At 62.4% G+C, this 22,976-nt stretch overlaps 13 protein-coding genes across 13 annotated transcripts; 6 read left to right on the top strand and 7 right to left on the bottom strand.

Moving 5' to 3' along the window:
• Positions 1–432: 432 nt before the first annotated feature.
• MICPUN_109661 (predicted protein) lies at positions 433–2,222 on the bottom strand. Its single transcript, XM_002506738.1, has one exon. The coding sequence runs from the start codon at positions 1,209–1,211 to the stop codon at positions 579–581; it is 633 nt and encodes a 210-aa protein (XP_002506784.1). The 5' UTR covers positions 1,212–2,222; the 3' UTR covers positions 433–578.
• Positions 2,223–2,372: 150 nt separating this feature from the next.
• MICPUN_64937 (predicted protein) lies at positions 2,373–3,698 on the top strand (the record flags this gene model as incomplete). The annotated part of the gene is made up of 1 exon (XM_002506882.1): positions 2,373–3,698. The coding sequence occupies one exon, from the start codon at positions 2,373–2,375 to the stop codon at positions 3,696–3,698; it is 1,326 nt and encodes a 441-aa protein (XP_002506928.1).
• A 59-nt stretch (positions 3,699–3,757) lies between these two features.
• On the bottom strand, positions 3,758–5,389 carry MICPUN_64936 (small conductance mechanosensitive ion channel family; the record flags this gene model as incomplete). The annotated part of the gene is made up of 1 exon (XM_002506737.1): positions 3,758–5,389. One exon carries the CDS (start codon positions 5,387–5,389, stop codon positions 3,758–3,760), a length of 1,632 nt encoding a protein of 543 aa, XP_002506783.1.
• Positions 5,390–5,549: 160 nt separating this feature from the next.
• On the top strand, positions 5,550–7,314 carry MICPUN_64935 (predicted protein; the record flags this gene model as incomplete). Its single annotated transcript, XM_002506881.1, has 2 exons — positions 5,550–7,236; positions 7,307–7,314. The coding sequence occupies 2 exons, from the start codon at positions 5,550–5,552 to the stop codon at positions 7,312–7,314; spliced, it is 1,695 nt and encodes a 564-aa protein (XP_002506927.1).
• Positions 7,315–7,381: 67 nt separating this feature from the next.
• On the bottom strand, positions 7,382–8,008 carry MICPUN_89053 (predicted protein; the record flags this gene model as incomplete). The annotated part of the gene is made up of 1 exon (XM_002506736.1): positions 7,382–8,008. One exon carries the CDS (start codon positions 8,006–8,008, stop codon positions 7,382–7,384), a length of 627 nt encoding a protein of 208 aa, XP_002506782.1.
• Positions 8,009–8,484: 476 nt separating this feature from the next.
• Positions 8,485–11,172, top strand: MICPUN_64933 (predicted protein; the record flags this gene model as incomplete). The annotated part of the gene is made up of 1 exon (XM_002506880.1): positions 8,485–11,172. The coding sequence occupies one exon, from the start codon at positions 8,485–8,487 to the stop codon at positions 11,170–11,172; it is 2,688 nt and encodes an 895-aa protein (XP_002506926.1).
• Positions 11,173–11,183: 11 nt separating this feature from the next.
• MICPUN_64932 (predicted protein) lies at positions 11,184–13,314 on the bottom strand (the record flags this gene model as incomplete). Its single annotated transcript, XM_002506735.1, has 3 exons — positions 11,184–11,375; positions 11,416–12,929; positions 13,022–13,314. 3 exons carry the CDS (start codon positions 13,312–13,314, stop codon positions 11,263–11,265), a joined length of 1,920 nt encoding a protein of 639 aa, XP_002506781.1. The 3' UTR covers positions 11,184–11,262.
• A 99-nt stretch (positions 13,315–13,413) lies between these two features.
• On the top strand, positions 13,414–15,348 carry MICPUN_64931 (predicted protein; the record flags this gene model as incomplete). Its single annotated transcript, XM_002506879.1, has 1 exon — positions 13,414–15,348. The coding sequence occupies one exon, from the start codon at positions 13,414–13,416 to the stop codon at positions 15,346–15,348; it is 1,935 nt and encodes a 644-aa protein (XP_002506925.1).
• Positions 15,349–15,548: 200 nt separating this feature from the next.
• MICPUN_76845 (predicted protein) lies at positions 15,549–16,077 on the bottom strand (the record flags this gene model as incomplete). The annotated part of the gene is made up of 2 exons (XM_002506734.1): positions 15,549–15,798; positions 15,910–16,077. Coding segments are annotated over 2 exons (418 nt in total), but the record flags the coding sequence as incomplete, so codon positions are not given.
• Positions 16,078–16,482: 405 nt separating this feature from the next.
• Positions 16,483–17,292, top strand: MICPUN_64929 (predicted protein; the record flags this gene model as incomplete). Its single annotated transcript, XM_002506878.1, has 1 exon — positions 16,483–17,292. One exon carries the CDS (start codon positions 16,483–16,485, stop codon positions 17,290–17,292), a length of 810 nt encoding a protein of 269 aa, XP_002506924.1.
• Positions 17,293–17,360: 68 nt separating this feature from the next.
• On the bottom strand, positions 17,361–18,971 carry MICPUN_64928 (predicted protein; the record flags this gene model as incomplete). The annotated part of the gene is made up of 1 exon (XM_002506733.1): positions 17,361–18,971. One exon carries the CDS (start codon positions 18,969–18,971, stop codon positions 17,361–17,363), a length of 1,611 nt encoding a protein of 536 aa, XP_002506779.1.
• Positions 18,972–19,389: 418 nt separating this feature from the next.
• MICPUN_104661 (predicted protein) lies at positions 19,390–20,433 on the bottom strand (the record flags this gene model as incomplete). Its single annotated transcript, XM_002506732.1, has 1 exon — positions 19,390–20,433. One exon carries the CDS (start codon positions 20,431–20,433, stop codon positions 19,390–19,392), a length of 1,044 nt encoding a protein of 347 aa, XP_002506778.1.
• A 508-nt stretch (positions 20,434–20,941) lies between these two features.
• On the top strand, positions 20,942–22,942 carry MICPUN_89151 (predicted protein; the record flags this gene model as incomplete). Its single annotated transcript, XM_002506877.1, has 2 exons — positions 20,942–22,195; positions 22,322–22,942. The coding sequence occupies 2 exons, from the start codon at positions 20,942–20,944 to the stop codon at positions 22,940–22,942; spliced, it is 1,875 nt and encodes a 624-aa protein (XP_002506923.1).
• Positions 22,943–22,976: the final 34 nt, after the last annotated feature.

Here is a 22,976-nt window from a genome sequence, read left to right as displayed (position 1 = left end):
ACCCTAAACCCTAAACCCTAAACCCTAAACCCTAAACCCTAAACCCTAAACCCTAAACCCTAAACCCTAAACCCTAAACCCTAAACCCTAAACCCTAAACCCTAAACCCTAAACCCTAAACCCTAAACCCTAAACCCTAAACCCTAAACCCTAAACCCTAAACCCTAAACCCTAAACCCTAAACCCTAAACCCTAAACCCTAAACCCTAAACCCTAAACCCTAAACCCTAAACCCTAAACCCTAAACCCTAAACCCTAAACCCTAAACCCTAAACCCTAAACCCTAAACCCTAAACCCTAAACTCTAAACCCTAGCCCTTAAGCTACCCTAAAGGCTTCCAAAAACCTAATACCCTAGAGTGTACCCGCAACAAACCCTATTAAGTTGTGCCGTCGCCGCGAGCGAGGAGAGACGACCGATGAGGCTTTGTTCACATCGTGTTACTTTGTACAATCTGCTATCGCGCGACACGCCTACGCTGGGAAGTGATGCGATCACTCGTCCACCGTCACGCCGTCAGCCATGCGCACATTGCTGCCCGCCGCTCTGAGCTTGCGTATCGCAGCCGGCACGCTCGTCAGCTGATTGTCAACTTCTTCAGCGACGTGAGCTGCCCGATCTCCGCCGGCAAGCTCCTCAGCTGATTGCCTTCGAGCCTCAACTCCCTCAGCATCGTGAGCTGCCCGATCTCCGCCGGCACGCTCGTCAGCTGATTGCCTTTGAGCAACAACTCCCTCAGCGACGTGAGCTGTCCAATCTCCGCCGGCACGCTCGTCAGCTGATTGCCGGCGAGCCACAACCTCATCAGCGACTTGAGCTGCTCAATCTCCGCCGGCACGCTCGTCAGCTTGTTGTTGTCGAGGGACAACCACAACAGCGACGTGAACTGCCCGATCTCCGCGGGTACGGTAGTCAGCTGATTGCCGCCGAGGTTCAACTTCTTCAGCGACGTGAGCTGCCCGATCTCCACCGGCACGCTCGTCAGCTGATTGCCGTAGAGGTACAACTCCCTCAGCGACGCGAGCTGCCCGATCTCCGCCGGCACGCTCCTCAGCTGATTGTCGGTGAGGTGCAACACGCGATGCTCGGACCGGTTTGCGGCGCAAGGACGGCGAAGGCGCTTCGCGCGACTGATGCCATCCTGGGGAGACACGAGAGGAACGACGGGTACGGGCGCAGGTCCGCCGAGGGGTAATCGCGCGTGTACCATCACAGGTGACTAGGTGACTTGACCAGTCGACGACACGAAGACGACCGAGTCGGTTGTCGAAGATGTATTATTACGCGCGATATGTACGTAAAACCGTCCGCGCTCAACCGCCGCCGCCGCCGCCATCGCCGCCGCCGCCGCCGTTGCTTCTCGGTTCTTCCGAATACTGCTGCGCGAGCTCGAAGACGAACGCCAGGAGGGTCAGGCGACGCTGTTCGCGGTTCATTCCATGCAAGGGAACCTCCCTCCCATGTACATATTCGAACCCTCCTGGTCTCGGACATTCGGCGCAAAAAGGTACGCAGCCGCCGTGCGATTTCTTGGCGAGTCGCTCGCCGGTGTTGCGGTTCATGACATCGGTCGATTCGTGACAGCACAGCAAGGCGACGAACATGAGAGGCACCCCGAAGCACAGCAGGGGCACGGCCAGCGTCGCCAGCACGTACCTCGGGCTGAGGGTGTCGGAGCGGACGGAGACAGCCTCCGTGAGCCCGACACTGTTCCTCGTCGAGATGGGGCAGCAGGGCACGAGCGCCATCCTTTTCGTCGAGTCGAAATCGACGTGGCCGTGATGCGCGCCTCCCCACTCGACCCACGCGCCCGGCTTGGCGGGAGGGAAAATCGGAGCGCCATGTCCTCCCTCCGGGGCATATGGGGAAGTCCTGGCGACGATCCGGCCGTCCGCGGTGGTGATGGAGATGACAAACTCGTCGTACTTCGGAATGGTGATGGTCACGAAGAGCACCGGGGGCGCGTTTTTGTCGTCGCCGGACGTGACCGGGAACCGTATAGTCTTCGACTGCCAGTGGCCCAGACCGAAGAACGACGTCTGGTGAACGACGTCGAATTCTTCAATCTTGCCAACCTGGATCTTGACGCTGGGCGAGCTGAGGAAGTCGTCGCATTGTCGGACCGCCGCGTCGACGAGGGGGTCCGCGACCATCTCCTGCGGCGCAGGAGGGAACGCGCTCAACGCGCTCATGGCGAAGGCCGCGTGCTCTCGACCGGGCGCGCCGCTGGGTTGTGACGAATGCGCTCCGACGAGTGGCTTTTGCCGAACGAAAAGTTTCCTCGGAAGAAGCGAACCGAATCCGTGAATGTGATGGCGTGGAAATTTTCTCTTGGGTCGCAACGCCGCATCGCTCGAGTGTTCAGCCCACAATGCCCAAAGCGGCCGAGACGGTCGAAACGGGAACGCCGAAGGATGCGCGCGCTGGTAAAAGGAAGCGCGTGGAGCAGTCCAAGGCGTCGTTGTACGGTGATCTCCTCCGCGAGGTGTTTGCTCACCTGCCCGCTGTAGATCTGTGTCGTGCGAGGGAAGTTTGCCGCGAATGGCGCGACGCCGCATCGGACGAGTCGCTCTGGAGACGACTCTGTGCCGATTGCTGGTTCAAACCCGTTCCGAACTATCCGGGGCGCATCAGTCGCGTGGGCGCAGGCGGAGTGCCGTTCCATTCGTGCGAGTTGTTTCAGAGGGGGATGTGCAGGTTGGCGTACGCCGAGGCGTTCAGCGAGAGGGAACGCGCCTGGATCACGACAGCAGAACTCTGTGAGGGTGTGTACGTGAAAGACCTCACCACCGGTGAATTGATCAGAAACCGTGACGGTCGAAGATGGTGGTTCCGCTTCAAGGAGGACGCGGGCGAGGACTGGCAAGATTGGGACGGTTGGTGGGCGGGCGAAGGTCACGGCAGGGAAAGCATCTTCTGTAGGGACGGCACGGTGGCCTCGAATCTGAATGATCTCGAAGAGGACGAGGAGCCGATGAGTCACCGTTGGGGATTCGCGAGGGACATCTACGAGATCGACGCGGAGATGGCGCGAGAGGGCTGGAGGCACTGTTGCCTCCCCTTGAGCGATCCTCGCCGAGACGATTTGAAGGTTGAAGAGTTCGAGGAGCAGGGATACTTTTCGAAGCTCGAGCCGAGGGTGATGGTTGGTCCAGGTGTGTATAAAAAACAAAGGGGGGCGAGGAGCCCACACAAACCCAAGAAATACGCGAAGGAAATCCGTGCTGCGGGAGGCAACGGCACCCAGTTCCATGTAGGGTGTGCGCTCAAGCTCTGGCCGGATACCGATTTAGACCACTGGCGAGACCGTGAATCGTACCCGCAGTGTGTCGTGCGAAGGCATCCAGAGACGTGGGGTTGGATTCTTGAGAGCTGCTGGACGCTGCAGACATCGTGGCCGATGCCGACCCGACAAGAAGAGGTACTCCGCGAGGATCTGGCCGATGAGTTCCTCAAGTACGATGCGACGGAGCAAAAGTTGGAGGTGAGGATGTACAACCGCGGGATTCAGCCCGAACAGGACGAGTGCGTCTCGGAGCGGATGGTCAACTACTGCCAAGAATACGTCAAAGTTGAGGTTTGTGGTGAAGTGGAGATCTTCATGCCGAGGATTTTGGCCAATCGCGTCTGCGCCAAGCCGCATAACCGCGGTTCAATGAGGATCGTTCCCGAGGACACAAGATCACGAGTTGTTTGATAAGATTTCGCGCCATGATATCATATAGGCTAAGATCTTACATACACACGTTGAGCACCTCACTTTTTGCCGGACAAAGCAGGGAGGGTTTCCAGTTGCACTTCCACGGGATAAGCGACTCCAGATGTGTGCCCGTCAACGATGTCCATCATGTCCATCATGGTCTTCATCTTGGCTTTCAGATGTTTGTCCAAGGGCAGCTTGTAGATGTGCGTTTCGACCTGAACATTCAGGCAGTCAGCTTTTGCGCTGGTGAGGTTGACTCTAACCGGGAAATTGACGCTGTCGATGAGGTCGCTGCCTCGCAAATACTCCTCGAGCTCCTCGCATATCGTGTATATTTTGTCTCGGTCTTGGTACAACACACGGAGATCGACGATGAGCACCCTGGCGGTCGCTCGAGTGACATTGATCACGTTGGTGCCGAGGAAGAAACCGTTTGGAACAGTCGTGGGCTTGGTGTCCTTTGCCAGTAGCGTGGTCTGGTACCAGCCGATCTCCTTCACAAGATAGTCACTGACCGACGGATCGCCACTGCCCCGGAAGTTGGACCCTCCCGTGATGAAAATCTCCTCACCGACGGTGAACGGACGCATGATGGCGAGGATCGTGCCACCCATGAAATTTGAGAGAATATCCTTCGCAGCGAGGCCAAAGGTCAGACCCCCGACGCCGGATACTCCAAGGATCGAGGACGCGGGAAGACCAAAGCACACACCAGCATTCAGCACTGACACCACGCCGATGGCGATCGTCGCGAGGCGCGTGATGACCGTCTTGAGCGCCACCTCCATGATCTTAAAGCGGGTCTCGAGGAACGCCGGAAGGTACCGGCTGGTGGTCATGATCGCGAGCGCCCCGCTGGTGAGTATGTAGACCCCGATATCGAAGCCCAGGTCGTCGATGGGTATGACCAAAATCTTGCTGAACACGTCGTGCACGTACAACACAAGCCAGCAGAACCAGACAGCCTTCATCGGTCCGTCGAGCCAACCAAGGAATGACTTGTCGAACGCGGCGGCGTCTTCAGCCTTGTTGTTCTCGTTCAACTTGTCCCAAAGCTTGCGTCGACCCTTGGTCCTGGCGTATGACCACACGAGCAGGAGCCATACGTCCTCGACGGACCACGGGTCGTTCATCTGCGCCTTGATCCCCTGGCCGAGGGCTTGAGCCTCGTTGCTGACTGCGTCCAGCGCGGCGTCAAATTTGTCCGTCAGCGCTGGTGGGAGCTTGATGAGGTTAGGATTGAAGGTGTACTTCTGTTCCGGCGCCGCGGCCGTTGCGGCTGCGCTAGATTTGGCGGCGTGTGCGGCTCGAGGTGACGCGAGCGGCGCGGCGAGGGCCGCGAGTGCGAGCGTGAGGACCCCAACGGATTTGGCAAAGGCTCTCCCCAATCCGTTTTCTTCACCTCGTCCCCCACGTTCTCGGGTGAAGGGCTTGGACGCGACTCGAAGCCTCCCGGGATCGACATACGCCCTTTCATCGCGCATGGAATCTTCGTCAGCTTCGTTTTTGACTGCTTGAGACGCCGTGAAGCACCCGTTCGCCGAGTAGGTTCGCGCATCTCGTCTCGTTCGGGAATGCCTGCTGAGTAGGATTACAAACCGGGACCGAGCGCCCCTAGCCCGTACCGCACTGGGCGCGGCTTTGGCGCCCAGGAGAGAAGCTGGTGACGAGATGCCCATGGCCATCGTCCCCGAGCGTTGCGGTTAAAGAGAGGGGAGGTGACAGTTTCGCAACCCCCCTGCGCGCGTTCTTCTGTCGGTCTTAGCCGGACATGTTGCGAGGACTAACACTTAATCTGCGTCCTGACTCTTGCCACACAACAGTCAAAACCACGCGGGATCAGTCATGCTGGTGGCGGTGCTGCGGCGGGGATCGCGCGCCACCACCGCGCGTGAGTGTGCGCATCTCACGGACTCGTGGAGTAAGGATGTGCACATCAACCCGTCATCTACATTCGCCGAACGCACGCTGTCGGGGGTCGACACCTCGTGCTCCCCCCTGCCACCAACCCGACGGTGCCGATCGTCGAGCTCCTCAGCGGGCGACAAGTGGTCAGGAGCCCACGAGCGTAGTTGGGCGGCGTCGTCGATCGGTGGATCGCATGGTGCTTCCCCAGATCCGCGTCAGATCACCGCGCAGCTGAAACACGCTCAAGGAGCTCGCGCGATCCTCGCCAACGTCGGCAACCACCTCGAGAAACTCAATCCAATCCACGCGAGCTTCGCCCTGAACCTACTGGGCAAGGATGCGTCCAGAAACCGCAAGGGCCAACTTCGTGATCTGCTGCGCAACGATGGAGCGTTCGCCGGCCTTCTGCAGCTCACGAAGCGGTTCGCGACTGAGTTTCCGGCGAGGGAATTCTCCAACGCCCTGCACGGGATTGCCAAGCTCTGCGCAAATAAAGCACTAGATGCGAGAGGGGCAACGACGGTGGAGGTCATCGAAGCGCTCGATGCAGCGCTTGTGAAGTGCGCCGGGGATCTCGAACCGCAGGGTTCATCGATCGTGTGGTGGGCGTACGCGATACTGGGCAGGCCGCCCAGTCAAGAAGCGGCGGCGGCGCTCGCATCCGTCACTGTCAGGGGTGCTTGCCAGATGGGGTCGCAACATGTGGGCAATACCTGGTGGGCTCTCGGATCCCTGATCGGTGGCGAGTCCCGGCCTTCGAGCAACAGGGAAGCGGCGAAATACTTACACCAAAACGATGAAATGTGGCGGGGTCTGATCGAAGCGGCCAAACGAGAGGCGGCGAAGGGTATGCGGTCTCAGGAGCTGGCCAACGTGGCGTGGTCGCTCGCGACGACTCGGCGGGTCATTGACGAGGATCTGTGGGCTATTGTACAGAAAGCAATCGCGAAGGGGGCGGATGAGATGAATGCTCACGCGGTGTCAACAATCTGGTGGGCACACGCAACATTGGGGAGGTTGCCGGACGGTCCCGCGTTGACGGCGCTTTGTGCCGCGACGGAGAGGAGCGCGAGAGAAGCGTTCAACGCCCAGGATGTGGCCACGACGGTCTGGTCACTCGCTACTCTCTCGTCCTTGCGCGGGATGCCCCTGCCGCGGTGCTATGATGACGCGTGGAAGATTGCGAGAGATATGCAGCCGGGTCAGTTCCACAACACAGGTCTGTGCAAACTGTTCCACGCGTACCTCATGCGCAAGCACGGTTTGTCCGTCGGTGACAAGGGCGAGTACCCGGTTTGGATCATCAACCAGGCCAAGGACGCATGGATCATGCAGGTGCGGGACCTGCATGATCAGCATGCCTCGCACACGTACCAAAGCGAGATCGCGGGGGTTTTCAGGGATCAATTAAAGCTGAATTGCGAGGTCGAGCGGGTGACGGACGGCGGATATTTCTCAGTCGACGTGTACCTGCCGGATGGGGAGGTTGCCGTTGAATATGACGGTCCCCAACACTTCGTCGGGCCTGGACGAGATCAGCTTCGATCGTTCAGGAGCGGCGAGACATGCACCAAGACGGCGGCGACGGAGCTCAGGGATTTATTCCTCGCCAAGACCTGTGCCGGTGGCGTCATCTCTATTCCCTGGTTCGAGTGGTTCGAAAATGCAGAGAAGCGGGACGAGTATCTTAGAAGGAAGTTAGACGCGAATGTTCAGTAAGATCTTAGGCTATGATTTCTACGTCGTCTATCTGCTACAGGATTCTATAATCACCATCTGTAATGCGCGAATAGCACCGTCGCGCCCGTCTCGTGCACTGCCCGCGGGACGCTCAACATCGGGTTGTTCCGGACGTTCAGTGTCTCAAGTTTGTTCATCCCGCCGAACTCCTTGGGCACCTCTAACAACCAGTTCTTGCTCAGCACCAGCTCCCGCAGGTTGGCCAGCTTACCCAACTCCTTGGGCACCTCATGCAGGTTGGTGTCATGGAGATTGAGGTACTCCAAATTTTTTAAATCCCCCAGCTCCTTCGGCACGCCCGTCAGCGTGTGCGCCATGTCGCTCAGCAACAGCCGCGTCAGACGTTCCATCTGCTGTATTTCCGGCGGTATCGTCTCGATGCGGTTGCCGCTCAGGTTGAGTTCTCTCAGCGAACCCTTCAACCGCGTGGCGAGCCTGCCCGGAAACTTGACGATGTAGTTGCGATACAGACTCAGTTTCTCCAGTTTGTCGAGCTGGAACACCTCGGGCGGTACGAACACCAGCCTGCAACGCCCGATGGCTAGCTTTTTCAGTCTCGCCTTGAAGATTTGCCCAAACTCGGTGGGCAGGCCGTAGAGCTCGTTCGCCGTCAGGTCCAGGCTCTCCAGCGCGTCCAGCTTTTTGAGGTGTGTCATCGGCACCTCCTTCAGCAGACGATTGTCCAGGGACAGACCCACTACCCTCTTGACGCCGTCGATTTCCCGAAACTCGACACTTGTCCAGGAATCCGGTGCGCTGGATGTGGCGCTTTCCCTAGTTTCTCGCCCTCTCATCGGATCCTCGTCGTCGCCCTCGTTGGGGTAGAAGAGCTCGGGCAAGTAAGGCAGGCTGAGCTCCTCTCGCAGCGCTCGGAGCACCGGGATATCGGGAGAGCCATCCTCAACCTCGAGCTTGCGCTTCTTCTTCGACGGCATAGCGCGCGCGGGTGTGGCGCAAAAAAGTTGCGTCGCCGCCGCTCATTCCTGTCTTCAACTGAAGGGGCACTCCGCTTTAACAATTCGGGCGTCCCGAGGTTCACTGGGCCTGGCGCCAGACGCGCATCCGATCCCCCGGGCCCGGGTTCGACCGTCAACGTCACCGGCGGCGGGATCTGACATCGCAAAAGCGCGCGATGCCGTCGACCCGGACGGGCGCGGCGAGTTCGGCGCGACGACCAACGACCGAATCGCCGAAAACGAGCAAACCCGCGCGCGAGGTTCAGCCCTCGACGCGGCGAGCGACTTCGCGCTCCGCGGGCGCGATCCCATCGGCCACGACCACGGACGCGGGAGCTGCGACGGGTAAATCCGAGGTGCCCGCATCTCCGCAGGCTGACATGACCACCGCACCGATCGATCCAGCCGACGACCTCGGCCAGCAGGAAGTCCACACCGACCCGCCAGCGAACGAACGCACCCCTTCGGTCGGTGCTGACGCCCCCCCGATGTTCGGGAAGGGTTCCGGGCACCAGATCGGGCGGAGGGTGCACAGCGAGCTGTTCTGCCCTCCCCCGCCGGTGCGCGCGGGTCAGCCCAAGCCCTTGCCCGGATCCGCGATGGTCAGCACGAACGTGCCCACGCTCGGCGTCTCGCGCTCGGGCCGTGAGCGGAAAAAGAACTCCAAACTCCAGGATGACAACTGGGGCATCAGCGACAAGGAGCTCTGGGCGAAGAAGGAGATCGAGGCGATCAAGGCCCAGCGGCAGCGTTTCGCCACCGAGGAGGACACGCAGGATACCGAGTTTTACGTGGTTCGCACCGAGGACGTGGACCCCGGGGGGAGGCACCTGGTGGGAATCGAGAGCGGCCCGTATTCGGACCTCTACTCCGCGGTGTCGCACCTCGACAAGACGCCCAGCTACTGCCCGACGAGCATGTCGGCGGAGCTCATACTGCTGGCGAACGACGCGAGGGCTTATCAGGACCACTCGGTGAGCAGCAGATCCGGCGATGGGTGCCACAGGTTCGTCATCAAGGGCGCGGACAAGGAAAAGGCCATTCGACTCCACGGTGTGTGGAAGCTCGAAAACGCGGCGGTGGAAGCGGTCAAGCACGCTGAGCAGTATGGGCTCGACTGTTTCGATCTTCAACGGTCGCTGGGTGCCATCACCGACCGGTCCGCGTCGAACCCACCGTTCTTCGGGTCCGTGGTCAAGCCCAAGACGGAGCCGAAGAGGAAAGGGAAGGACAGGAAGGGTCCCGGCGTCTCCACGGTCGACAGCTACCCGCCCGGTTGGTTCCCGCTGGACGCTGTCAAGTCGCACGAAAACGCCAACAACGATCCAGCTTCTCAACCCGGATCGGAGAAGGGGCAGGATAACGCCGACGCCGGCGTGGGAGGACCGATTCGTGCCAGAGACGAGCGGGAGAAGGAGGAGTCGCCAGGCCCGTACACCCCTAAAAACGTCCAGTCGACGTCGCCGCCGCCGGCCAGCAACGACGACAAGACAACCTCCGTGGAGAGGGAGAGGCAGGCGGCGGTCGCCGCGGCGGAAGCGGCGAGGCTGGAGTGGGAGCAGAGGGAGCGCGAGCGGCTGTCGCGTCAGGAGGTCGAGCGATGGTACGTGCCTCCACCTCAGCCGGTGGACCCGATGCCCGCGCCGCCGCCGAGAATGCCAAAGCCGTCGCCCGAACCGCTCATTCCCATCCCGGCGGAGATTTCTGATGTCGTCAGGACGAAGGTTTTGGAGTGTTTCGAGTCGCAGGACGACGCCGGGCGCGTGCACGAGTTGCATCAGATGGGTCAAAAGGTACTACAGAACCTGTTCAAGCTCGCCTTCGATAAGACCACCAAGTCGAACAACAACATGTGGCTGAGGAGGAAAATCGCCGGCGCCATGGGGATGCAGATGTTCGACCTAAACGAACCGACTCAACAAGTCCCTATCGCTACGAGAAGGTCGAGCAGGCAATCGGCTCCGCTCGAGGGTGCCGAGTATCCCGCCGAGAACCAGGTCATCGAGACGCCGGAGGTGCCCGCGGCGGTGAAGGCAACGCCGCTGGTGGAGCCGGACACCGCGCCCGCCGCCGACGTCGCAAAGGAATTCGAGCCCGAGCCGTCGCCCGTGAATGAACCCGAGCCGCCGCCCGTGAATGAACCCGAGCCGTCGCCTGAGCCCGCGCCGCGACCCGTGGAGATCGTCGGAGAGGAATTAGCGCCTATGGCGACCAACGAGGATGCGCCGCCGGCTGAGGACGAAGACGAGGAGGAGGAGGACGAGGCGGTTGACGCGAAGATGGCTGAAGAGTTTGCAAAGGACGGGGTTCCGTTCGTCCCGGGAAAGTATTATGGTGGGTCCCATCACATATCAGACGACGTTTCGAATGTGCGCGCCTCCTTGGAGGAGTACCATTCTCTGCGCGGACAGGTGATGGGAGGAGAGGATGCCTCGAAGGAGAAGCCAAGTTTGCCACCACCGCCGCGCGGCCGCACGCAGTTCCAGCTGGCGACGATGGAAGCCAACTACCACGTGCTCGCGATTCGATGCGGAGAGGGTGGCGTGGACTCTTTTTCCGTCAGGCTCAACGACCGGGGATACGTTTACGTCGGCGCGAAGCAGAGGAGGAAATCCAAGAAATCACCGTCTCCTGATGCGGATGGGCAGGAACAGACTAGCGAAAGGGAAGCCGAGCCTGAAGACGAGAAACCCGACACCGCGTCGCAATCTTCAGAGGAGGAACCGCTCGGAGAGTTCGAGGCGATAATGAAGTTCCCGACGCTCATCGAGGAGAGTTCGGCGCAGAGCGTGTTCAAAGACGGAGTGTTGTTTGTCGTCGCCAACCCGAGGCGGGCGCAGGTCATCGCGACGATGCTGGCATGACGAGCGTGGGTGTCAGAGCAAACACGGTACAATCAGTCTACGTATGTTCGCCGTACGCTTCGTGATCCCTACTGTCGCCGTAGACATCGTTCATGAATCCATCGGTCCAAATTGTCTTGGTTTCGTGTCGAGCCAAGCCTCCTTCGTCATCAAACTCAAACAACCCGACGACCAGTTTCCTCTCCACCGCCCACCGTTTTTCCCTCCTCGGTTTCCGGGGACACACTCCGAATCTGATGAAACCGTTCGTTGTTGCGTTTGCTTCCTGCTTCGCTTCCCGAACGATGTCTAAAACTTCCGGGTACCAGTGTCTGTCGTCGGCGGGCATCGCGTCGTAAGGAATTTCGTTCCACCTGAAGATTTCCATCTCGGGGAGGTTACTCTGAGTTTGCCGGGCGCTCGAAAACGTTTTAATCGCGGTGTCCATGCTGGTACTGCTGGCCGATACCGTGAATTCGTGCTCTATGACGGGCACGTCTTTCCACCCCGTGAAACGTAGCTTCGCCCGCTCTGCGAGGTGCATGCTGTTGTCTGCCGTGCCGGTAGGAATCCCGAGTAATTCTCGCAGGGGACATAATCCCCCCCGCAGCGCAGCCTGCCGTGGCGTCTCATCGCCGCAAACCTCCGTGATTAGACCCGTATACAGACCTTCAAATTCACCATCTGCGTGTTTTACCAACGCGATCTCTTCATCTTCGCAGTTGACGAGCAGAACCTGCGCGAATCGCCTCGGTATCGGCGTCAGCGCCGTCTTCGGGTATCGGTCCAACATTTGCTCGAGGTTAGCGGCGGCTCTCGTGACGGACTCCGCCATGTGCTCCCCCTGAGTCACGGGCTTGTATTTGGCACCTTTAACCCATCCCCCCCGCGACTCGGTTGATACGGTGTCGCTGGACGAACCGCTCGCCCCCGCCCCCGTGAACCTCAGAAGCGGCGCGACCGAGGCATCCGGGTCCAGGCCGTTAAATCGCACGAGCGATAACCTCTCGTGCGCCGCGAGTCCCACCCTATGCGGCGTAGCCCGAAGCCACCCGTTCGTCCATCGCTCCATCATGTCGGCGATGATTATCGTGAACTTGGATTGGTCCCGGTACACATCCGCGACCCTCCAATTGCCCGCCAGATCTTTGAGCTCCAGGCCAGGGGCGGTTTGGTGCAGGATGGTGAACGCCTCAAAGTCGGTGTGCTCAGAAATACCGACCGCCTCGACGCTCAGCCCGTTGCCACCTTTAGACCTCCTTGGGGGCGGGGGCGTCCGACCCCTTTTGCCCGCACGGAACGATACGTCCCTTAACTCCCCCGCGTGCGCCTTGAACTCGTCTGAATCCGTCCCCGGATACCTCATGGCGCGCATCGAGCAGTGACTGGTCGGCCCGAAGCTTCTCAGGAAAAACCTCGCGAGCTCCTCGCCGGCGGCGTCGTCCGCACGCTCATCGTCAACACGCCCTTTCGCCCCCACGCTCTCCGCCGCTTCCGTCCGAACGCCGCACTCGACGACACGTGCGCTCTCTACCTCCTCCATGCAGCACACGCTCGCGATCGCCCGGAACAGATCCGCGGCGATTTCGTCGCACCGAGCGTAAAACTCTGTCAGCGCCGTCCTGAGCCCCGGCGCCTCCGCGGGCCAGTCCACGGGTCCGACGCCCGTGGCACCCTGCGGAATTTCGTGCGAGGGGAGGTCGCGAACGGTGTCGAACGACTCCACGATCGCAGCGGTGTTGGGCTGATACGCGTACTCTTCCAACAGCGGCACATACCTTCGGATCGGGAGGTTGGCACGTAAGCGTCACATGCGGGTTGTTAGATGGAGCAAGGGCAGGGTTCGTGGTCGACTCGTTGAGATACTCACCCGCCAGTCTCGCGCTCATACTGCGTGTGTACGTAACACGTCTTGACATCAAGCGGAAGGGCGAAGAAGTCCCTCGCGCGATCGTAGCACTCGACTACGAGAGAAGAGGGAATCGCCACCTCAGCGTCCAGAGTGAAGTAACCCGGACCGTCCCGGAGGGCGCCGCGAAGGGTCGCGAGAGTCGCGATATCGCCCTCTCGGAGCGCCGCGAGGGAAACTACGGGCGGCTCGGTGGCCAACATATCGCGCCGCGAGCCATGTCGGGTGGCGACGCCCACACCCCTCGTCCCCATATCGCGTGCGACACGCAGTGACGGTGACTAGTATCGTGAATTTATCGTGAGAGGCAAGGTTGAAAGTTCCATGTTCAGTCCGCACAGGACGCGGCGCCGATGTGGGCGCTCGCACCGGCGCTCGGCCCGCGTGAGCGCGCGGTGAGCGAGTCGAGGGGAGGGATCGGGCGTTTCAGAGAGCGTCGGTTCCTCCTCTCGACGCGCGTGCGCCGCAGAAGGGCGGAAGCGGCGTCCTCGAGCCAAGACAAGTCGGGTAAATCCTCCGCGCCCAAGAAGAAACCACCGCCCTCCGTGCTCGTGGGCACCAACTTCGTCGCGGGGAGCGAGGGCGTGAAGAATAAGGACTATAACCCGTACACCGACAAGTTCGCGAAGGATTGGTCCGACCCCGACGCGGAGAGGAAGAAGAGGGGCGAGACCACCGCGCTGTCCTACGAGGCGATATCGATGTATCTCGCCTCCGCTATCCTCGGGCCGTTGCTGGATCACCAGCACTCGCGCTTCGACGTGCTGCACTACGAGGACAGCGGCAGCGGCCGGGTGATCCTGAACTTCCCCGAGGTGGCGGCCAAGGCGCTGTGGGGACCTGACGGGGTTCCACCCGCATCGGTGGTGCAGTGGTTCGACAGGGTGCACGCGGTGATCCCCGAGGGACTGGACGACGTCCTGAGCGCCGCCTTCGTGCGAGAGACGGGCGTGTTGGAGACGGCGTTGTGGGTCCCTCTGCTCTTCGGAGGGGCCGGGGTCGTGATTGGCGTTGGGCACACGCTGGGCGACATGTTCAGGCTAAAGACGGGCGCGAAGGAGGATCGATTCATCGAAGGTAACACGCCGCTGCCGAGGTTCCTCGAGGAGTGCCCGGGGAAGCCTCGGCTCGGGTGGGAACCCGAGTGGGGCGTCGTCTACTCCGGCATCGGACTGTTCGCGATGCAGTACGCGACGTCGGGAATATTGGCCACCACGGTTAACCCGCCGTTCCCGGATATGCCCTCTCACGCCATCGATGCGATACTGGCGGCGTGGGCGCTCGGGCAGTGGGCGGTTTTCGACTACACGAAGCAGGGTTTGGCCATGGCGGTGTTGACCGGCGTGGCGGGTCCGGTGACGGAGATATTCCTCATCAACGTGTTGCACCTGTACCACTACAGCGACCCCGATTTCTTTGGGATCCCGTCGTGGATCGCGTGGGTGTACTTTTGCGGCTCGCCCGCCGTGGGGAACCTGAGCAGAGCCGTCCGAGGTGAGCTGCGGCGGCGACAGCGACTGCAGACGCCGACGTGCGAGGTTGCGCTGGCGGCGCCTAAAAAAGCGTGGCGGCCGCCCCCCAGGGGTAACGCCAGGGGAAAGAGGCAGGGCGCGACCGCGGTGGAGCAGCCGGCGAGGGGGAAGATGACGGTGGTGCTGCCCAATCAGACGGAGGGTTCAAACGCCGGCGCGAAGAACGGAGCGGGGAAGAAAGCGGTTGGGGGGGCCAAGGAGGTTCCGTCGACGGCGGCGAAGGCGCGACCGTCAGCCTCGGTGTCGGTGAAACCACCTCCCGAGGACGACGGCGTGACCCGGGTGCAGACTATGAGGAAAGAACTCGAGTGGATGCGAAGTTTGCAGAACGAGATCAACGATCTGCAGGCTCTGAAGCGACGGCTCGAGGCGCTTCGCGACGCGGCGAACGAAGCGGCGCCGCCGATACTGCCGATGATCGAGCGGCGTCTCGGCGAGGTTGTCCCTGATCAGTACAAGACGCGTCTGGAGACGTTGGAGAGCGCGTTCGAGCGGAAGGTTTTGCCCAAACTTCCGGAGAAGGTGCGCAAGAGGGTGGGATCGAGGTCCCCGAGCGCCGAGGAGAAGGCGACGCGGATGAATTCGCTGAAGGGTCTGAACAAGGAGTTGCGAGACGTTCAGAAGGAGATCGTCGAGGTGAAGACGAGGATCGACATGAGCTTCGACTCGGATATCAGGCCACCGCGTCACTCGGATAAGAGAGAAGATAGCGGCCCGGCGGACGACAGGGAGTCGGAGGACGCGACGACGCAGTGAGGTTTATCATAGTCCCTCGCGCGAACGTAGTTTCCTCGGCGAGTTTATCGCTCGTCTCGCGGTACCATCCCTTTAGTAGCTATGATAGTCTATGTTCTATAACCGTCGTTCGCTAGCTAGTAGCTAAATGTCCACGATGACGAACAGTTCCGCCCTGCTCTTCGCGCCCGGGTTGGATTCATCCGCGGACGCCGCCGCCTTCATAGCCGCCTCGTCCCGCTCGACGATTTGCATCGCCGAATACGTGATCGCCTTGATCTCCGTGCCTTGCTCGTGCACGCCGTCCACGAACCTCTTCCCGACGCCCGTGCCTCGCACCCTCCACGTCCCGTTCCCGCGCTCGATCGGCAGCACCTGCACGGCGTTGCACACCGTCATCGTGGTGTGAAAGTTGAAGAGCAGCTCGTCCAGGAACGCGAAGAGCAGGGAGTGCGCGTCGTGCGCCTCAACCTCGAACGAGTGCCCCACGGTTGGTTCCGTCGCCGGCGCGTCCTCGCCCTCGTCGTTCGCGTCGTCCTCATCGTCGTCCTCGTGCGTTCCCATGTTGGCGTTGCCCGGTACCCTGGTTCCGGCGGCGGATCCCTTCGCGCTCAACGCCGACGACGCGAGCCTCTTGAGCGGGGTCATGTAGTTGAACATCGCGAGCGCGGCCCAGGCGAAGCACTCCTCCATGCTGTCGCCCCAGGAATGGATCTGTATGTCCGCCGTGTGGTCCTTGTACTCGTACTGGCACTTACCGGGGACCCATCGCACGACCTTGACGTCCGGCGCGAAGGAGGGCACGCCGGTCTCGGGCGCCCAGTCGGGCTCTGGGGATCCCTTCCGGTTCGGCACCGCCGCCACCGCCGCTCCCGCCGAGTCGTGCGCCTCAGCCGCGGGTGCGACTCCCTCGCGGCGTCGCCTGCGCTTCGGGGGACGCTGCGGAAGTGGTACGTGGTTCATGGTCCCGCGCGGAGATGCGCGAACCCGACCGTCGTGCGGGAACGTCTGCGGATGTCCGCGCGACTGTTTCGTGAGAGTCGCACTCGGCACCTGAGCCGGCCACGTAGACCGTGTTAGGAAAAAGTGCGATCGACCCGCTCTCACTCCCCCGCGCGCACCACCGCGAGAACCCGTAAAAAAAATTCGAACGCCATGCCTCGTATCCTCGAGCCAGTGACCGTCGTCAAGACCCCGGAGGTGGACATCACCGAGTACGCCGGCAACGGATCTTCCGGCCAGCCCGCCATATCGCTGGCCCACGTCAAGGCCGAGGGAAACTGGGCGGAGCCTTGGCAGTGCCCCGAGTTCGACGAGTGGGTGCTCATCCAAAAGGGGGAGGTTCACATCGAGCACTCCCACGGCGACACCGTCGTCGTTAAGGCCGGACAGGCTGTGTACCTGGCCAAGGGTGAGCGTGTTCGGTGGGTCTTCCCCGACGGGGGATGCGAGTACATCCCGATCTGCCTCCCCGGGTTCACCCCCGCGAACGTGCACAGGGAGGACGACGGACCGAACCCTCCGCCCCACGACAAGCACGTGGACATCTACCACATGGTACAGACGCACAACTGGGAGGCCGCCAAGGCGAGCGACGAGAAGGTGTACTATCCCCCCACGTACGCGACGGACGGGTTCACGCACGCCACCGCGGACCCAAAGTATCTTCTCACGGTGGGCAACCACTTCTACAAGGAGACCAAGGCGCCGGACGGCAGCGGCAAACCGTCCGAGTGGAAGCTGCTGAAGATGACCAGGCGTACCCTGGAGGCGAAAAAGATCGACCTCAAGTTCGAGGCGCCCTCGCCCGTCGGTGACACCAAGGAGATGGACGCGGAGCAGAGCGGTGGCGAGCGGTTCCCGCACATCTTCGGCGGCATCCCCACCGAGGGCGTGGTCGTGCAGGAGTTCGACATCACGCGGGCGGAGGACGGGACGTTCACGGGCGTGGTGGGACTGGTGTGAAATTTGACAACACATCGTGTTGAAATGCAACCCATCATAACGCGCAAAAATACATAGGGGCCCCTCGGTCAGCCCAACCACTCCTCGATCGTGGCTTTCGGCTCCGAGAACCGAAGGTCCGACTCCACCACCGCCTTGCTGTCGGACACCAGCTTCGCGAGCTCCCTCTCCAGCTGCCTCGTGCAAGACGGCTGGACGATGAGCGCGTTGAGCTCGGCGAACTGCCCGAAGCTCCGTTGCTTCAGGTTGCAGCTCCCGATCATCGCCGCGGACTCTCCGGTGGCGGAACTCTCTGCCAGAAATACCTTGGCGTGGAGCATGTCGTCGCACATGTACGCGCGAACCTGCCCATTCTCACCGCCGTACCGATCCACCAGCCTCTTGAGCGCCTTCCTGTTGGCGTCGTGGTACACGTTCGGGTTTCGAGGCATCACGAGCGTCATGGTCGCGCCCCTCCTTAGCGCCGGCTCCAAAACCTCCACTCCGCACTGGTCGACGTACGCGGCGGCGATGGTATACCTGTCCCACCTCGGATCGTCCATCAGGTCCACGAGCGCCGGGTACACGTCGAACCTGCCGGGGAACTTGGCGAACCTGGGGAAAGCCCACGCGAGGAGGTTCCAACCGTTGGGTCGGTTGGTGAAGAAGCCGACGCCCCCGCGCCTCGCCGTCGCGTCGGCGCTCGCGTTCCTGTGCCTGGACCCGACGGTGAGGGAGACACCCCGCCGCAGCATATCCTTCGCGCCGGATACCGCCGACGCCACGGTCCTCGGCTTTCGTCTGAGAAAATACGGGTTACCGATTTGGGTGTCAACCTTGAACTCCTCCACCTTTGAGTCCGCCTTTGCGTTACCCGCCTTCGAGTTGACGTTGTTCGGACCGTTGACTCCGAGGGACAACGCGCCCACCGCCGCGGATCCCTCCGCCCGTATCGCGAAATCCCTCCACGGCTTGAACCTGTCGCCGATGTTCACCCCGCCGAACACCGCCGTGGACGTCGACGCCGCGCGGTGGCACATGACGTACTTGGCGTGCGTCGGTATCCTCCGCGGCTGGAACTTGACCACGCCCGGGAACTGTTTCTCCATCTCCACCAGCTCGGACGCGAGCGTGGCGGTTCCCTCGCACCACCTGGTGAACGAGGACACCGCGGAGCAGTCGAGGGACGCGTCCACGCGCACACCTCTTCTCGCCGCCCTGCGCATGGAGTCCAGGACCCTCTGCGTCGACTCGCCCGGTTCCAGCACGTAGACGCTGAACTCCACGCGATCGCCTTTCGCCGTCCTGTTGATCTCCTCCACGATGGTCGCGACCGTCTGGTCGTAGGACGTCAACAGACGAACGGGCGGGACTTTTCCTCCGCCGCCCCCGTCTTTTTTGTCTTTTTTGTTCGCCGCGCGCCTCCTGCGGTTGGCGATCATCTCGTCCGGGGGAAGCGGAACCGCGACGGAGTCTGCGAACGTCGCTTTCGCCGTCCGCGTCGGATGGGCCAAACTGGCGCCAAAAGTTGCCCGCCTCGCCTGGCCCTCCTCGCCGGGGTTGGACGAACGCCACCCGACGATTGACGTCACCGTGGTTTGATATCTTTTTCGCGTCTGCTTGGCGCGACGACGCGTCAGCTCCTGGGTCCACGGAGAGCCCCGTGCAGTCCACGGGCCGGAAACCGAGTACTGGTACATGATCGATGGAAAGTTCCCCGTTTTTTGGAACGACGCGCTTTCGTCAGATTAGTCGAATGAGCGGCGACGCGACCTCGCGAGATGGACTCGCGGGTGGACTCGACCGAACGGGATACCGACGGCGGGGACGATGTGACGAACGGGCAGGTCGGAGTGGCAGGGAACCGTCCAGCTCGCCGCGTGCGACCCGATCTGGTCCCTCGGGCGAGATATTTCCTCGCCAACTGGAGGAGCGGAGAATCTTCCGATTCGGAAACGGCCGATTCGGGAACGTTGTGAAGATTCGGCTGCCGCGAGTTGGGGTTGGGACCGGTCGAGAGCCGCTGACTTTAATTCCGCACTTTTCCCCCCTCCCCAGTCGATGAGCCGCCGCCGCGTTTGAACTACAGAGTCAAGGTTACGCCGGAGCGCCATCCCATCAGTCCGCCCTCGCGATCGGCACGCCGGGAAGGACGTTCGTCGATGGTTTCGGCACGTCCGGCCGCGACGGGTCCGGTTCCCCAGACTTGCCCGCGTCGCCGGACGCCGTCGCGCCGTCGACGATTTCCCTGTTTGCCAGCCGAGCCAGCTGCTCGTCCCTGAACCGTCTCACCTCCGCCTCGGCCCGCCTCACCTCCGCCCGCAGCTCCTCGTGCCGTCGTTTCGTCTCCTCGAACGCCAACATCTCCGCCACGTACGCCTCCTCCGGCCTCAGCGCGGACGGACCCACAGTTTTGTCTCGGCCGGCGCCCGAGATCGTCTCCACGCCCGAGCCGTCGCCCGCGTCTGAGGCGGACCAAATCCCCGCGTCAAACGCGTCCACCCGCCTCCTCTTGTCGTCCAACTCCCGCTTGAAATCCCTGGCGTACTGCGCGCACAGCTCCGACCACGCCTGGGTCCGCGATCGAGCCGGGCACACCTCAACCTCCTCCGTCGTGTCCTCGGCTGAGTCGTCGCCCTCCCTCGCCTCTCCATCGTCATCCCCATCCTTCTTTTCGCCGTTTTCCTTCTTCGCCTCCGCCGCCGTCCTCACGCCCTCGCCGTCCTTCCGTTTCCTCCTCTCCACGATGGGAGGTACCAGCCCGTGGTGCGCCTCGTCCTCGTCGGGCGCCTCGTAGATGTGGTAGGGCAGGAGCCTCTCGATGGCGTCTTTGAGCGAGGCGAACGGCACCTCGGTGAGAGGGCGGCACGCCAGCTTGTTCGACGCGCTCACCTTCTCGGCCACTTGCTTGTGCGTCTCCTTCACCTTCTTGTTGTACACCGCCATCTCCGCGTCGTACTTGGCCTTCTCCTGCTCGTACACCACCATCTTGCGACGGTACTCCGCCACCTCGAGCTCGTATTTTTGCTCATCCGTCAGACCCTCCATCGAGATCGACGCGCCCGTACCCTCGGGTTCGGTGGTTCCCGCGGTCGCGGGGGCGGCGCCGGATTCGACCTTGACCCCATCCACGCCGACGGGCGCCGCCGACTCGGTCTGCATCTTCCGAGCCTCGTCGGGCGACGCGAGCGAGTGCGCGGTCGTCGGGGGAAATCTACGTACATCTAAATCTAGGGTTGGACCGGATGTGGATGTGTGAATCTAACGTCATTTCGGGTGGCAATCGCGCGCGGCGACGTTCGCTCCGCGATCGAATCTTCCGCCGTTCGCGCGGCTGAGGTTTGTTTGCTGAATATGATAACGGGCTGGCGCGTCCTCCCTCCCCCTCAAAGACCGAAGCGTCGACGCGATGTCGACGGTAACCGTCGCCTCGCGTGGCGTGGTGCTGACCCGCGAAGGGCCGATCCGCGGACGGAGGGTCGACGCGACGGCCGCGGGATCGGGACGCGGACGACGCACCCATCGGGCACGTCATCCGGGACGATGCCAACCTGTACGCCAAGGATGTTCACCCGGCGACCGCGCCCACAGCCGAGCTCGCGATGCGTCGGTGAGCGCGTCGGTGAGCTCGCCGACGCTCGAGGCGGACTCCATGGACTCCATGGACTCCATGGACGAGGGCGAGCCGGTCGTCCGACCGACCGCGCCCGCGGTATCCGCCAAGGCGTCGCACATCGCGTCCCTGACCAACGAGGCCGAGCTCGACGCCCTCATCGACCTGCTCCCGCCGAGGGTCCGAGGCGCGCTCGCGACGCACCAACGGAAGCTCCAGCTTCTCGAGGTCGTGCTCGATCTCGGCAGGCTACCCATCGCGCGGTTCGCGGACGGCGACGAGATCCTCGGCGACGGTCTTCCCCTCGACTACGACGACATCGAACGAGCCATGGACACCGTCGGGGAGGTTGGCGGCGATAACCGCGCGGGCATCAACAGGACGCTGCACCGCATCTCCGTCATTCGTAACCGCAAGGGCGGCGTCGTGGGCCTCACCGCACGCGTGGGACGCGCCATCGAGGGCAGCGCGGATCTGGTCCGGGACCTGCTCGCCTCGGGCGCGTCGGTGCTCCTCTTGGGTCGGCCGGGCGTGGGGAAGACGACGGCGATTCGAGAGATCTCGCGCATCCTCTCCGAGGAGTACGGCAGGCGCGTGGTGGTGGTGGACACCAGCAACGAGATTGGGGGCGACGGAGACATTCCTCACCCCGGGATCGGCGGGTCCAGGCGGATGCAGGTGCCCGTGCCGGACAGGCAGCACGACGTGTTGATCGAGGCTGTGCAGAACCACACGCCGCAGGTTGTCATCGTGGACGAGATCGGGACGGAGCTGGAGGCCAAGGCGGCGAGGACCATCTCCCAGCGCGGGGTGCAGATGATCGCCACCGCTCACGGTCACACGCTCGAGAACCTGCTGAAGAACCCGCTTTTAAACGACCTGGTGGGCGGGGTCGTGAGCGTGACTCTGGGCGACGACGAGGCTCGGCGCCGGCGGGTGCAAAAGTCGGTGTTGGAGCGCGAGGGTCCGCCCACGTTCGGCGCCGCCGTCGAGATGGTTGACATCGGGCACTGGAGAGTCCACCTGGACGTGGGCGTGGCGGTCGACACTCTTCTCGCCGGGTACGCGCCGCACGTGGAGCTCAGGACGCTCGACGCGGATACGGGCGCGGTTCGAGTGCAGCCCTACCTCGGCGGCGGGGAGATCCAGAATGGCGGTTCTTACGCCGCCATGTTCGGAGCCGGCGGAGCGGTGAGCGGGGGCGTGGGTTTCGGCGCGAGCGTAGACAACACTCTCGGGTCGGGCGGTCCGTCGTTCTGGGGGGACGTGTCCGCTTCGGGGTTCTCGTTCCCCAAGGCTGCGCCGACGGGGGTCCCGAGGCCGAAGACCCAAAACAACGCTGGGGGCGTTAACAAGGGCGAGGTTCCGTCGAGCTCGTCGTTGGCCGCCAGGGAGGTGGCGGACGCGGCGGCGGCGAGGAGCGGGGTCAGGCAGAAGAGGTCCACCGCGACGGACGACCCGGACGACCAGTCCGTGTTTCGCATCTATCCGCACGAGCTCGACTGCGACGTGCTGGAGGAGGTCATCGCGTCGTTGGAGCTCGAGGACCGGGTAGTGCTGACGGACCAGCTGGAGGACGCGTCCGCGGTTCTCGCGGTCAAGGCTCGGGTGAAGGGCGCCACGTGGCTCAGGCACGCCGCCAGGGCGAGGGGTATGCCGATATACGCCCTCAAGGTTGAGGGCATGCCGCAGCTGGCTCGGGCCATGCAGGCCATGCTCGGGCTGAACGGCCTGAACAAGTCCACCGACGACCGAGACGCCGCCGCGGCGGATGCATCGATGGCCGACGCCGCCGCGGCGGCCGCCGCGCGGGGAACGGGCCGCGACGTCTCCTCGGTCACGCCCGCGGACGAGATCGACGCTCTGGAGGAGGTTCGCATGGCGGTCGAGCAGCTGGTGATTCCGCACCAGGAGCCCGTCGAGCTGCTGCCTCGGGACGAGAGGCTGCTCAAAATGCAGGCGGATCTCATCACGGACGAGTACAGGCTTCAGTACGAGGAGTGCGGCGAGGGAAGCTCGAGGCGGATCAAGATCCTGCACACCTACGTCGGTAGTTGAACGTGGTCGACGAGGCGTCTACCACTCGCGCGTC

This window comes from Micromonas commoda, chromosome 16 (assembly GCF_000090985.2).
Source record: "Micromonas commoda chromosome 16, complete sequence".
Taxonomy (NCBI): domain Eukaryota; kingdom Viridiplantae; phylum Chlorophyta; class Mamiellophyceae; order Mamiellales; family Mamiellaceae; genus Micromonas; species Micromonas commoda.
The sequence above is the reverse complement of the archived record's forward strand: the minus strand, read 5'-3'. Positions and strand labels throughout refer to the sequence as shown.